Source organism: Chiloscyllium plagiosum, chromosome 35 (assembly GCF_004010195.1).
Source record: "Chiloscyllium plagiosum isolate BGI_BamShark_2017 chromosome 35, ASM401019v2, whole genome shotgun sequence".
NCBI lineage: Eukaryota > Metazoa > Chordata > Chondrichthyes > Orectolobiformes > Hemiscylliidae > Chiloscyllium > Chiloscyllium plagiosum.
In genome coordinates this window covers 41768259-41784061 of record NC_057744.1, presented here as the reverse complement: position 1 = coordinate 41784061, position 15803 = coordinate 41768259, and the positions used below count along the sequence as shown (strand labels likewise).

General features: G+C 42.1%; 1 protein-coding gene across 1 annotated transcript in view; it reads left to right on the top strand.

The window, feature by feature from the left end:
• LOC122540775 (transcriptional repressor CTCF-like) overlaps nt 1–15803 on the top strand; it is a 63442-nt gene that overhangs the window by 23411 nt on the left and 24228 nt on the right. The window contains exon 5 of the mRNA XM_043676988.1: nt 4238–4371. Within this exon, the coding sequence (XP_043532923.1) occupies nt 4238–4371 (134 nt within the window). The remainder of the gene's footprint in view (nt 1–4237; nt 4372–15803) is intronic.

The window sequence follows — 15803 nt, the reverse complement described above, 5'->3', positions numbered from 1 at the left end:
CACCTCGTCTCAGTCCCATCCCTCGAACTCAGCACTGCCTTCCTAACCTGCAATCTTCTTCCTGACCTCTCCGCCCCCACTCCGGCCTGTCACCCTCACCTTGACCTCCTTCCACCTATCGCATTTCCAACGCCCTACCCCAAGTCCCTCCTCCCTACCTTTTATCTTAGCCTGCTGGGCACACTTTCCTCATTCCTGAAGAAGGGCTTATGCCCGAAACGTCGATTCTCCTGTTCGTTGGATGCTGCCTGACATGATTGAATGGCGAAGCAGACTCAATGATCTGAATGGTCTAATTTCTACTCCTATGTCTTATGGTCTTATTTTCCTGTCTTTGTCCCATAACACTTGATTTAAGAATCTATTTCAGCCTTAAATATACTCAATAACCTAGGGTCTACTGCCCTCTGCCGTAAAATCCATAAATTCACTATGTAGTAGCAAATTACTTCAGATACTGGAATCTCTACTGAAAACAACAAATGCTGGCGATCACAGTGCGTCAGTCAGCGTCCATGGACAGAGAGCAAGCTAACGTTTCGAGTCTAGATGACTCTTCACCAGAGCTGATGTGAAGTGTTGAGGGTGCAGCATTTATGCTATAGTTGAGGGTGGGGATGGAGTGTAATGTGCTGGTGAAGAAAGGATGTTGGTAGTTCAGATTAATTGATCAGAGTGTGACAATGGCAGAACAATGGTGTGTCCAGCTACCAGACTTGAAAGAACAAATAGTGGGTGAATGTGGGAGAGGGCATGATAATATAACAAGTAAAGCTAAAACAAAGGGAATTGGTTCATAATTTGGAGGTGTCAGTATTGAGTCCAAAAGATTGTAAAGTGCCTAGTCTGAGATGAGATGTTCCTCCAGTTTGTCCTGTGATTCACTCAAGACTAGCCTGCTGAGGACAGTCAAGTGAGCATGCAAGCAGGATGCTCACTTTGTTAAAATGACTGGCTAAGTGAAGGTTGGGATCCTGCTTGCACACAGGTATTCTGCAAAGTGGTCACCCAGTCTGTGTTTAGTTTCTCCAGTGTTGAGTAGGCCACACATTGGGCACAGCAAATACAGTACACAAGATTGGAGGAGATATTAGTGAAATGCTGCTTCACCTGGAAAAACTATTTAGGCCCTTGGATGGTGAGCAGGGAGGAGGTGAAGGGGCAGATATTGCATCTTCTATGGTTACATGGGAAGGTATTGTGGGAAAGGGGATGGTGGTGTTGGTGATTAATGAATGAATTAGGAGGAACAGAGGCAACAATATCTGTGACATGCAGACAGGGGAGTAAAGGGAACATGTGTTTGATGGTGGCATTTTGCTGGATTTGTCCAAAATGGCGGAGAACGATCCTTTGACTGCAGAGGCTGATGGGATGAAAAGTGAGGAGCTCTTCATACCCCACATCCTGCGAGGATTCTTACCCATTCTCCCAGTTCCTTCACCTATGTCATAACTTTTTGGATGATGCCACCTTCCAAAACAGCGCTAGTGCCATGGTCTACTTCTTCTGTAATCGTGGTTTCCTGCCCATTGTGGTTGACAGGGCCCTCAACCGCATACGGCCTATCACCCATGCCCCTTCCCATCAGTCACAATAGTGTAAGCAGGTCCCCTTTGTCCTCACTGTTTTTTCCCACCAGCCTCTGGTTCTAGACTGTCCCACAACAGGAAACAGTCTATCCACAATTAATCAGTCAATCCTCTAAGAATATTACATATTTCAGTAAGTTTGCTTTCCATTCTTCTAAGTTCCAGTGAGTACAGGCTCAATCTATTCAACCTCTCCTTGTAAAGCAGTCCCTCCTGACCCAGATCAATCTAGCAAACCTTTTGTAGACTGCCTCCAATGCCACCATATCTTTCTTTAGATAAAGTTCCAAACGTATTCACAGTATTCAACCTGTGGTACGATTAGAGTCTTGTATAGTTTTAGCAAGACTTCCCTATCCTTACTCCATTCCCTTTGGGAAAAACAGCAAAAGCTTTTTGTGATTTATGCATGATTACTCCCATATCCTTCTGTGCAGTAGTTTTCTACAAGTCTTTCTCCACTTGCATGATACTTGGCAACCCCACCGCCCTGTGGCTGAATTTTCCAACTCCCACTCCCACGCCACCAAGGACCTATAGGTCCTGGGCCTCCTCCATCACCAAACCCTAACCACCTGACACCTGGAGGAAGAATGCTTCATCTTCCGCCTTGGGACCCTGTAACCACACAAGATTAATATGGATTTCACCAGTTTTCTCATTTCCACTCCCTCCACATTGTCCTAGTCCTAAGCCTCCAACTTGGGACCATCTTCTTGACCAGTCCATTGTCTTTCCCATCTATCTGCTCCACCCTCCTCTCTGACCTATCACCATCTCCCCACCTTCACCTACCTATTACATTCTCAGCTACCTTCTCTAGTTGCTCTTGGAAAGGTGATGAGCTGCCTTCTTGAACTGCTGTAGTCCATGTACTGTAAATACATCTCCTGATTTATTATCTGTTCTACCATATAGCTACTGCTAGGGGGCCTATAGACTATTACTGCCTGTGTCTTTTTCCCCATTTTATTTCTTACCTCCACCCATATGGATTTTAAATCTTTTGATCCAAGATGATTTCTTGTTATCGTACTTATTCCATTCCATAGGACAGTTCTATGCCACCATAATTTCCTTCCTGCATGTCCTTTAGAAAAATCTTATATTCCTGAATAATTAGTTCCCTTGAATGAAATGCTTACTGTTACAAGAATTATATAAGTGAAGGAATTGAAATGTATTTTTTATCAATGAGTGTGTTTTTATAATAAAGTCTGTAACATACACTTCGAGTGTTATATTATTTAATCTCAGTATGCCACCTGAGGTCTGCCCACGGTGAATACTTGATGAGTTGGCATGGTAGATGTAAGAGTGAAGGATGATGGGGATGAGTTGGCAATACATTGTTATAGGGGTTGTAAAGGGGAATGGAGGTGGGCAAGAATGGGTTGGCATGAAGAGTTATGCATTGAGTGGAGTGGCTTAGTATGGCATGGAGAGTACGGGAGGCTAGGAAGAGGAGCACAGGTTAGCGTGGAAGATATGAAGCATTATGGGTAGTGATGGTAAAGAGGGAATGAGAAGTTATTTGGAAGCAGTGGAATAGTGGTAATATCAGTACTGTAGTAATCAGTGCAGCAGGCAAATGTTCTGGAGCTTGGATTTGAAATCCAGTATGGTAGATGGTAAAATTTAGTTCAATAAAAAAAACAAAATCTGTATTTAAAAACTAACCTAACTTGCTAATTTTTATTAAAACTTGAAACAAAATGGAAAATGCTGGAGAAAGTCAGCAGGTCTTGTAGCATCTGGAGTGAAAAACAGAGTGAATGTTTAAAATCCATTAATCCTTCAGAACCAATTAACTTTAGGGAATGAAATCTGCCATCCTTACTAGGTCTGGCCTACACCTGACTCCAGACCCGCAGTAATGTGATTGACTCCTAAATGGCCTTCTAAAATGGTGTGGAGAGTTAATCAATTCAAGGGCAGCTAGGAATAGGCAACAGATGGTGGCCTTGCCAGCAATATCCGCATCCCATTACAAGAGTTAAATGAAAATTGGGTTGGCATAGAACAGGCATGGGGAATTTGTAGAGATGAGAGGTAGAGAGATGTTTTATGTTCCATTTCTTTACAATTTTGGACAACTGTTGCAGAACAATATTTGCCTAGCCCAATTGCACATCTCACATCTTCTCTCATTCACGGGCCGCTAAGCCTGACTCCCAAGAAACCCTAGCACACAGAACAAATTACAATTTCCAGAACACTTTCTCTTGGATTGGGTTTATGGATCTGGGGAATGTCCTGATGCTGCAGTCCCAACCCAGAAATGAAAACCTGGCCCTGATTGTCTGTCTGTTATAAACACAGCCGCTGGAGTCATAGTTAATTGCTGTGATGAATATCTTGCTTCCTATCTCCTGTAAAACAACTTGGGCCCATTTAACAAGCAAATTATCCAGGTTTGTTTTCACCAGAATTCAGAGCATGATATTTGATCACCTTCATTCTTCCTTTTAGCCCTTAGTTAAAGACTCAGACCAGAAACAAAAAAACTCATAAACCTTACATTTCTAACAATATACTTAAAATTTGAAGTCAGTCATATGTTGTGCAAAAGATAATCTGCACCCTTAATCTGTTTTAATTTGATTAAAATTAAATCATTTTTCTTACTGTCATTATTTTTTTAGGTACAAGACCACACAAATGCCCTGACTGCGCAATGGCATTTGTTACAAGTGGGGAGGTGGTGCGACACAGACGGTACAAGCACACCCATGAGAAACCCTTCAAATGCTCAATCTGCGATTATGCTAGTGTTGAGGTGAGTGCAATACTGTGCCTGTGTGACTGCCAAAGGACCCAGTGGTTTTGAAAACGAAGGGCAGGTTTTTGTCTTCTCTGTTTCTCTGGTAACTTAGTCCCCTAGGAGCAGAGGAATGAACTGGGCTTTCGCAATCTGTCACGTGGATGTGACTGTACATTGCTCAGCGATTTCTACAATGTTACATAAAAACATAGAAAATAGGTGCAGGAATTGGTCATTTGGCCTTTCAAGCCTGCACCACCATTCAATATGATCATGGCTGATCATGCAATCTAGTATCCCATCCCCATATCCCTTGATTCCTTCAGCCATAAGGGTCATGTCCAGCTTCCTCTTAAATATATCTAATGAACTGACCCCAACAGCTTCCTGTGAGAGAGAATTCCACAGGATTTACAGAATCTTACATCTTACGCCTTCAGTATGTCATCTGGGCCAGAATGACACCATTGGTTAAAGTTCACTTGAGAATGTAACTTTTAAAAAGTTTTGTGATTTGCATATGAAAGAACTGAAACCAACATGGTCATTCTAAAAGATGAGAGACTTAACAAACCAGGTCTTTTTCAATATATAATTTCAGTTCCATCATACTGTAAACTTTTCCTCTAAATTCTCTGTTTTCCAATTTTATACTCCACAAACACCTGATGAAGGAGCAACGCTCTGAAAGCTAGTGTTTCCAGTTAAACCTCTTGGACTATAACCTGGTGTTGTGTTATTTTTAACATTGTCTCTGTAACATGGTTTGTTCATTGTAAACATTGCAGAATTTTTAATAGTTTCGGTGCAGTCATTGTCAGTTCCAGCGCAGCCTTTGTTCATTTCAGCGCGGTCGTTGTCAGTTTCAGCGCAGGCACTGTCAGTTTCAACGTTTGCATGGAAGTCCATTGCTGTAGTAATGGGCACTAATCGCTCTTCCTGAGAAGGACGATTACTGCAGCCCTGACTATTATCACTCTGTAGGAGTTAGTATCAAACTGTTAGCATTTCTATCAAAGGTGTTGGCTGGACCCAGACACTTCAGCAGGCAGTATACACTATTGATGTGTATTCTGTCCCCCACCCGCCATATACTAATTAACTTGGTAGTGAGTGCATTGTGCTGGCATTCTGGTGGCCCCAGGCAGTGTCTGTGTTTGTTCTGTTGTCTCTCTATATTGTAGTCCAGCGACCATCTTGTGTGTCAAGTGGCCGACTTATGGCTCAGTGGTCATCTTGTGTGTCCGTGTACCAAATGCCACCCTGTCCCGTGCCATCTCCCACGTCAGTTATGTACAGGAGGGAGAGAGAGAGAGAGCGTGCATGTGAGAGTGTGTGTGCTTGCGTATGGGCAAGTGTGTGAGTGAAAGAGTGTATAGTGCAGTGGGGTCACCTATAGTGTGACATGAAGCCAAGGTCCCGGTTGAGGCCATCCTCATGGGTACCGAAGTTGGCAATCAGTCTCTGCTTGTCCACTTTGTATTGTTGGGAAGCAGATAAACTCAGGGCATGGGACTAAGATATCATAGCGATTACAGAAATGTGGTTTAGGTATGGACAGGACTGGCACTTAATGTTCCAGGATACAAATACTATAGGGGGGCAGGAGAGGAGGGGGAGTGGCGTTTTGATATGACAGCATTATTGCTGTACTTCAGGCATATATTCCTGGGAATACATTCAGGGAAATTATTTGGGTGGAACTGAGAAATAAGAAAGGGATGACCGGCTTATTGGGATTGTATTATAGATCCCCTAATAGTCAGCAGGAAATTGAGAAACAAATTTGTAATGAGATTTCAGTTATCTGTAAGAATAATAGGTGGTTATGGTAGGGGATTTTAATTTTCCAAACATAGACTGGGACTGCCTTAGTGTTAAGAGCTTAGATGGAGAAGAATTTGTTAAGTGTGTACAAGAAAATTTTGTGATTCAATATGTGGATGTGCCTACTAGAGAAGGTGCAAAACTTGACCTTCTTTTGGGAAATAAGGCAGGGCAGGTAACTGAAGTGTCAAGTGGGGGAGCACTTTGGGGCCAGCGACCATAATTCTATTGGTTTTAAAATAATGATGGAAAAGGATAGACCAGATCTAAAAGTTGAAGTTCTAAATTGGAGGAAGGCTAATTTTGACGGTATTAGGCAAGAACTTTCAAAAGCTGATTTGGGGCAGATGTTCACAAGTAAAGAGCCTTCAGAAATGAGATAACAAGAGTCCAGAGACCGTATATTCCTGTTAGGGTGAAAGGAAATGCTGGTAGGTGTAGGAAATGCTGGATGACTAGAGAAATTGCGGTTTAGGTTAAGAAAAAGAAGGAAGCATATGTCAGGTATAGACAGTAGAGATCGAGTAAATCCTTAGAAGAGTATAAAGGCAATAGGAGTATACTTGAGGGAAATCAGGAGGGAAAAAAGGGGACGTGATAGCTTTGGCAAATAGGGTTAAGAAGAATCCAAAGGATTTTTATAAACATATTAAGGACAAAAGGGTAACTAGGGAGATAATAGGGCCCCTCAAAGATCAGCAAGGCAGCCTTTGTGTGCAGTCTCAGGAGATGGCGAAGATACTAAACGAGTATTTTGCATCAGTTTTTACTGTATAGAAGGACATGGAAGATATGGAATGTGGGGAAATAACTGGTGACATCTTGAAAGATGTCCGTATTACAGAGGAGGAGGTGCTGGATGTCTTGAAACACATAGAAGTGGATAATTCCCCAGTATTTGATCAGGTGTACCCTTGAACTCTGCAGGAAGCTAGGGAAGTGATGACTGGGCCCCTTGCTGAGATATTTGTATTGTCGATAGTCACAGATGAGGTGCCGGAAGACTGGAGGTTAGCTAATGTGATGCCACTATTTAAGAAAGGTGGTAAGGAAAAGCAAGGAAACTATAGACCGATAAACCTGACATCTGTGGTGGGCAAATTGTTGGAGGGAATCCTGAGGGACAGGATTTACATGTATTTGGAAAGGCAAGGACTGATTAGGGATAGCCAAATTGCTTTGTGCATGGGAAATCATGTCTCATGAACTTGATTGAGTTTTATTGAAGAAGTAATAAAGACGATTGATGAGGGCAGAGCGGTGGACGTGATCTATATGGACGTCAATAAGGTGTTCGAAAAGGTTCCTCAGGAGACTGGTTAGCAAGGTTAGATCTCATGGAATACTGGGAGAAGTAGCCATTTGGATACAGAACTAGCTTGAAGGTAGAAGATAGAGGGTGGTGGTGGAGGGTTGCTTTTCAGAATGGAGGCCTGTGACCACTGGTGTGCCACAAGGATCAGTGCTGGGTCCATTGCTTTTCATCATTTATATAAATGATTTGATGTGAACATAGGAGGTATAGTTAGTATGTTTGATGACACCATAATTGGAGGTGTAGCGGACAGAGAGAAGATTATCTCAGAGTACAGTGGGATCTTGATCAGATGGGCCAATGGGCTGAGGAGTGGCAAATGGAGTTTAATTTAGGTAAATGCGAGGTGCTGCATTTCAGAAAAACAAATCAGAGCAGGACTTATACACTTAATGGTAATGTCCTGGGGAATGTTGCTGAGCAAAGAGACCTTGCAGTGCAGGTTCATAACTCCTTGAAAGTAACGTCGCAGATAGATGGTATAGTGAAGAAGTTGTTTGGTATGCTTTCCATTGTTGGTCAGAGCATTGAGTATAGGATTTGGAAGTGGTGTTGTGGCTGAACAGGACATTGGTTAGGCTACTTTTGGAATACTGCGTGCAATTCTGGTCTCCTTCCTATCGCAAGGGTGTTGTGAACCTTGAAAGGGTTCAGAAAAGATTTACAAGAATGTTGCCAGGTTGGAGAAAGGCTGAATAGGCTGGGGCTGTTTTCCCTGGAGTGTCGGAGGCTGAGGGGTGACATATAGAAGTTCATAAAATCATGAGGGACATGATTAGGACAAATAGACAAGGTCTTTCCCTGGGGTGGGAGAGTCCAGAACGAGAGGGCATGGGTCCAGAGTGAGAGAGGAGAGATATAAAAGGGACCTTAGGGGCAATATTTTCATGCAGAGGATGGTGCGTGTATGGAATGAGCTGCCAGAGGAAGTGGTGGAGTCTGGTACAATTATAGCATTTAAAAGGCATCTGGGTAGGTCTATGAATAGGAAGGGTTTAGAGGGATGTGGTCCAAGCGCTAGTAAATGGGTCTCGATTAATTTAGGATATTTGGTTGGCATGGAGGGTCTGTTTCCGTGTTATACATCTGTATGACTCTGTGAAGGACAAATTTGAATAGATTGCAATAAATTCGAGCACATCGCATATAGCATCTCAGATTCCTTGTGTTGAGGCAATTTTCTATAGAATGCTGCAAACATAATGGGGAATTTAATTTGTAGTAGAAAGGTCAAATGAATATCTGTTTCATTTTGCTACCAAATGAAATGCACTGAAAATAGTATGGAGTTTCTAGGTAACTATTTGAATTATCAATGCTTTAATCATTTACTCTTGGATGGTGAGAACTGTTTCCTGTATGCCCAAAGCAAAAGATGTTATCATACTTTTAATAAATAATATAGAGGTGATTATTGAGACATAGCTGCAGAATGGTCAGGTTTGGGAACTAAGTATACCAAGTTAGGAGATTTTCAGAATGGACAGGGAAAATAGCAGAGGGGTGGAAGTAGCCTTACTAATTCGAAACAAATTTACTTCACAGGTGAGGCAGGATATAACAAAGGGGAAATATCCAGTGAAGACTGTATGGGTGGAACAGTAAAGGATCTGAACTGTAGTAGGTGTTGGGTACAGAGCTAGTACAAAATTTTATAAATGCAGAAATTAGAAAAGTAGATAACAACGCCTGAGTAGTAATAATACGGGATTTTGATTTTTAACACAGATTGGGAGAGGTAGACAAATACTTGACAGAAAGGGAGTGAATTTGCCCAGGATATTTTCCTACAGCGATACGTCCTGGATGCAACAAGGGAACAAACAATATTGGATTTAATAATGAGTAATGGGCTGGATTTAATTGGTAACCTAATTGTGTGTGGACGCTTATCAAATAATGATTGTAACATGATTGAAATCAATGTAGCATTTGAAAGCAAATCAGCTGCTAGAGTTTTAGATTTAGGTAAGGTCTACATTAATGAGATGAGACAGAAACTGTCCACCATAAACTGGGAAATTCTGCTAATGGGTAACACAACTGAAAGCTAGTGTGCTTCCAATTAAACCTGTTGGACTATAACCTGGTGTTGTGTGATTTTCAATTGAAGAACGGTGGGAAGTGTTTAAAGAACCATTTAACACAATACAACACCAGTTTATATCGCTGAAAGGGAAGAACTCCACTTGAGCCATGAACAATTAAACAGATAAGGGACAGCAATAAACGGAAAGAAATGGCTTACAAACATACAAAACGCAGCAAAGATCTTGCGGAATGGAGATAGTACAAAGACCAGCAAAGGGCCATAAAGCAACATGTAAGAGCCACTAAATGGAATCACAGACGAACACTTGCCCAGGGCATCAAAATAAATAAGAAGCATTTTTCTTGTTACATAAAGGGAAAGTGGGTAGTCAGGAGCAATGTTGGCCCAATAAAGACTGAAAGTGCTATGGAACGACTATGAAAAAATGGCAGACGTGTTGAATAATTACTTTGCTCAAGTACTTACAGTAAAAAAATGTTAGCTTGCTGGTATTCCTGCAGAATTTAATAGTAGATTGGGAAGAGGGTCTGAATAAAATTAACACAAATAAAACATTGGTAATGAGGAAATCTTTTTTATATATTCATTTGTGGGATGTGGGAGTTGCTGTCTGGCCAGAATTTATTGTCGAGGGCCAAAGGGCCTGTACTGCGCTGTATTCTTCTTCTATGTTCTATCTATGTAAAACATTGGTAATGAGGAAATCTTTTTTATATATTCATTTGTGGGATGTGGGAGTTGCTGTCTGGCCAGAATTTATTGCTCATCCCCATTTGCCATTGAGAAGATGGTGGTGAGATGCCTTTTTGAACTGCTGCAGCCCACCTGTTGATCCACAATGCCATTCGGGAGGAAATTCTAGGAATTTGACCCAGCAACAGTGAAGGAACAGTTATATATTTCCATATCAAGGTAGTGAGTGGCTTGGAGGGGAACTTGAAAGTGGTGGCGTTCCCATATATCTGCTGCCCTTGTCCTTCTAGATGGAAGTGGTTGTGAATTTGGAAGGTGCCGTCTGAGGTTCATTGCTGAATTGCTGCAGTGCATCTTGATAGTACATACTGCCGCTACAGAGCATTGGTAGTGGAGGGAGTTGATACTTGTGGACGTAGTGCCAATCAAACGGGCTGCTTTGTTGTGGATGGTGTTAAGTTCTTGAGATTGTTGGGGCTGCACTAATCCAGGCAAGTGGGAAGTTTTCTATTTCGCTCCTGACTTGTTCCTTGTAGATGGTGGATAGGCTTTCAGGAGTCAGGAGGTGAGTTACCCGCCGCAGTATTCCTGGTTTCAGACCTGCTTTAGGTGACACTGTTTACATGGCAAATACAATTGAGTTTCTGGTCTATGGTAATTCCCAGGATGTTGATAATGGGGGATTCAGTGATGGTAACACCATTGATTAGATTAGTTTAGTTTAGTTTAGATTAGATTACTTGCAGTGTGAAAACAGGCCCTTCGGCCCAACAAGTCCACACCGCCCCGCTGAAGCACAACCCACCCATACCCCTACATTTACACCTTACCTAACACTACGGGCAATTTAGCATTGCCAATTCACCTGACCCGCACATCTTTGGACTGTGGGAGGAAACCGGAGCACCCAGAGGAAACCCACGCAGACACGGGGAGAACGTGCAAACTCCACACAGTCAGTCGCCTGAGACGGGAATTGAACCCGGGTCTCTGGCGCTGTGAGGCAGCAGTGCTAACCACTGTGCCACCGTGCCGCCCACTCAAGGGGCAATGGTTAGATTGTCAAAGGGCAATGGTTAGTTTGTCTGTTAATGGTGATGGTCAGAGCCTGGCATTTGTGTAGCATGAATATTATTTGCCACTTGTTAGCCCAAGCCTAGATATTGTCCAGATCTTGTTGCTTTTGGACATGGAGACCTTCAGTATCTGAGGGGCTGTGAATAGTACTGAACATTGTGCATTCATTGGCAAACATCCCCATTTCTGACCTTATGATGGAGGGAAAGTTATTGAAGAACTAAATTGAATTAAAGAGTGATAAATCCCAGGACCTGATGGTTTCCATCTGAAGATGTTAAAGGAAGTAGGGAAGCACATTGTAGATGCCCTAACTGTAATCTTTCAGAATTCCATAGTTACAGGAGTCATTCCTCTGGATTGGAAAATTGAAGATGTCACTCTGCTTTTTAAGAAGGGCAAAAGAGGAAAACCAAATAATTACAGACCACTTAGCCTAACATCTGTGATGAAGAAATTATTGGAGCCTATATTCAAGGATGTGGTAACTGAACTCCATGAAAATTTTCAGTTAATTACAGACAATCAGCATGGATTCATACCTGACAAACCTGATTAAATTGTTTGAAGTGGTAACTACTGTAATGTCTATGGATGTTGTTTATTTGGACTTCCAGAAGACATTTGATAAAGTCCCACAGAAGAGGTTGTTAATTAAGGTGGAAGCCCATGAAATTGAGGGCAAGTTACTGAAAAATTTCTGACATAGATTGAGTGGCAGGTGACCGAAAGTAGGGACAATGGATAGCTACTAAGATTGGTGGTGTGTGACCAATGGTGTCCTACAAGGATCTGTGTTAGGGTATCAATTATTCACATTATTTATTAATGATTTGGAGAATGGCATATCAAAGGGAAAAAAAAGTAGGAAAAGGGATATTGAAAGATTAAATGAACGGGCAAAACTGTGGCAGATGGAGTTCTTGTAAGCAAGTGTTTGGTTGGACTGAGAAAGTTTGGCTGGTGCTGTCTAGATGATATGAAATTAAATACAGTGGATGTCCAAAGAGACTTGGGTTCATGTGCATAGATCTTTAAAATGTAACAACAGGTGCAGAAAATAATCAAGAGAGCTAATACTAGCCTTTATACCTGGACGATTTGAGTACAAGAATGCAGAAGTTCTGCTGCAGTTATGCAAGACCCAGGTTCAACCCCAGTTGGAGTACTTAGAGCAGATCTGTACTGTTTAACATAGGAGGAACGTTTGAGGACTCTGGGTCTATGCCCGAAACGTAGATTCTCCTGCTCCTTGGATGCTGCCTGACCTGCTGCGCTTTTCCAGCAACACATTTTCAGCTCTGATCTCCAGCATCTGCAGTCCTCACTTTCTCCCCGACTCTGGGTCTATACTGAGTTCAGAAGGATAAAGGGGGATTTAATTGAAACTTGCAGAATTCTGAATTGCCTGGGCAGAGTGGATGTTGGGAAGATGTTTCCGTTGGTAGGAGAGACTAGGACCTGAGGGCATAGCCTTAGAATAAAAGAAGGATCTTTTAGAGATAAGGAGAAAACTCTTCAGCCAGAGAATAGTGAATCTGTAGAATTCATTGCCACAGAAGATTGTGGAGGCCAGGTCATTGAGTATATTTAAGATGGAGAAAGATAGGTTCTTGATTATCAAGGGTTACAGGGAGAAATTGGGAGAATGGGGTTGAGAAACTTATCAGCCATGATTGAATGGTGGAACAGATGCGATGAGCTGAATGGCCTAATTTCTGCTCCTCTGTCTTATGATCTTCAGGTCTGGCAGCATCTGTGGAGAGGAAGCAAAGTTAACATTTCAGGTCCAGTGACCCTTTCTCAGAACAGCATTTATCATCCTGTGTGCAAGCAGTTTATCCAGTTTCCCACCACACAATGACTACAATTCCAAAGTATTCCATTGTCTGTAAAGCATTTTGAACATTCAGAGGTTTCAAAACATTGTTTACCATAGATCACAGATTAAAAGTCAACTTCCAAAGCTTTAAAAATCCTCCCAAAACAGGGACGAATCATGTTAAAATCAAGTTCTCAGTAGGATTTTTCTGCACCTCCATGAAAACAATTGGGAAGAAGATGACAGGGCGAAGTTGTTAATTAATAATATATGGAACAGGCATCCTGGTAACTTGTGTAAAGAGTGTTGCTTATTATTGTGGGACATGTTCAAATCCGGTAGAACTGATGAGGTCAAAATCTGCCTGCCATGAAGTAACACACTTTAGTTATACAAATCTTTGGATGTGTATGTCAACAAATCATTTGAGAAACACATTCACACAACATGGATGGGAGATGGAGGAAAAAAAAAATCACAAAGGGCTTAGTTTTTCTGTTCCTAGTGCCCCAAGTATAGGAGTTTGGCAGGTTTGGATTGTAAGCCTACATTCCCAATCGAGAGGGGTGCTGGAAAAGCATAGCAGGTCAGACTGCATCTGAGGAGCAGGAGAATTGACGTTTCGTGCATAAGCCCTTCATCAGCCTTTCGTCAATCTCGACTCTGATTCCCAGCATCTGCAGTCCTCACTTTCTCCTAGTCTACATTCCCAACCTGACCAGTTCCATCTTGGCAATAAGTATGACCTAATCCTCTTTATTCATTGTGGAATTGGGCCAACTTTCAGTGGACACATGGTTCATGGCACATCAGAGGAGTCATTGAAACATAGTCTGAATAAGGGAACATTTTGAAAGAAATTCCTCATGTCTTACCGCTGCCTCCACACCAAGCTAGTCACCCCACATTTCCTTCCTCCATGGATTTTGATAAACTCCATTCCATTCCCCTCCACCCACCCCAAAGTTCCTAATATCCAGTATGCCAAGCAATGGCATTTCAGTGCCCACTCACCCACTGGAGCGCCTAGACAATATTAGAGACTGAAACAGCAGCCCGCAGGGAAAACATTGCTTGTGATTGACAGATCTGGCTCTCTGACCTATTCTGCTACCCACATAATATTTATTTATGCTGGATAAAGATTGCAAATCCTTGAAGTTTCTTCTATTGATACTTCAAAGGGTCTGGATCAGAAACACATTTATTGGTCTGTTTCCTTAAGGGAACAGAAGAGAGTTTATTTATATGCTCCCCCTTGATTTTATGGTTTCCTGATATGCAGTTGGTGTATAAACTTCCATCAGATCATTCAAAAATGTGGAATGTTCAATTCATGGATGGAGAGGAAGATGAATTGCTGATTCTGAAACAGAAAGTGCTAAACCTGACCAAAGAGAGAACTTTATAATGGTGTCAAAACCAAGTGGACTCAGGAAGAGTTTGATTAACTCTTAGCAGCATCATATGCTGAAGATATTGAATTTGATTGTTTTAAAAGGTTCTACCCCTTGCAGAATTATTTAATTGGATAAAATGTTGCATTGATTTAATTTGAATTTCAGGCTTTGCATTTTAACCGTATTTCAAAATGGTGGCGAGCTGCACATTTTAGTTTGCATATTGGTTCATGTATTATACTCAGTGTATTGGTCAACCCTGTTTTGGGAGGATTTTTCAAAGCTTCAGAAGTTGACTTTTAATCTGTGATCTATAGTAAACAATATGTTTTGAAACTTTTGAATGTTTCAAATGTTTTACAGCCAGTGGAATACTTAGGAAGTGCAGTCATTGTTTGGTAGGAAAGCAGACAGTTTGCACATAGGGTACTATCATCTATATTTGTGAGATAAATGACCAAGTAGTCTATTTTGATTAGGGATAAATGTTACACAGAACATCAGGAGAATTCTCCTGCTTCTCTTTGAATAGAGCTATGGGATGTTTTCCATCCCTCCCCCTGAAGGGACAGGTGAAACTACAGTTTATTGAAAGTAAGTGGGCGGCACGGTGGCACAGTGGTTAGCCCTGCTGCCTCACAGCGCCAGAGACCCGGGTTCAATTCCCGCCTCAGGTGACTGACTGTGTGGAGTTTGCACGTTCTCCCCGTGTCTGCGTGGGTTTCCTCCGGGTGCTTCGGTTTCCTCCCACAGTCAAAAGATGTGCAGGTCAGGTGAATTGGCCATGCTAAATTGCCCATAGTGTTAGGTAAGGGGTAAATGTAGGGGTATGGGTGGGTTGCGCTTCGGCGGGGCGGTGTGGACTTGTTGGGCCGAAGGGCCTGTTTCCACACTGTAAGTAATTAATCTAAAAAAAAAGAGGAGCTAGGCAGCCATGAAATATAGCTTTGAAGAAAGACCATATCATGATAATTTATACAAAGACATACAGTGTCAGACCTTGTCTAAAATTAACTAGGAGAAAGTGAGGACTGCAGATGCTGGAGATCAGAGCTGAAAAATGTGTTGCTGGAAAAGCGCAGCAGGTCAGGCAGCATCTAAGGAGCATGAGAATCAACGTTTCGGGCATTAACCTTTCTTCAGGAACGAGGAAGGTGTGCCAAGCAAGCTAAGATAAAAGGTAGGGAGGAGGGTCTTGGGGGAGGGGCGTTGGGAATGCGATAGGTGGAAGGAGGTTAAGGTGAGGGTGATAAGGTGAGG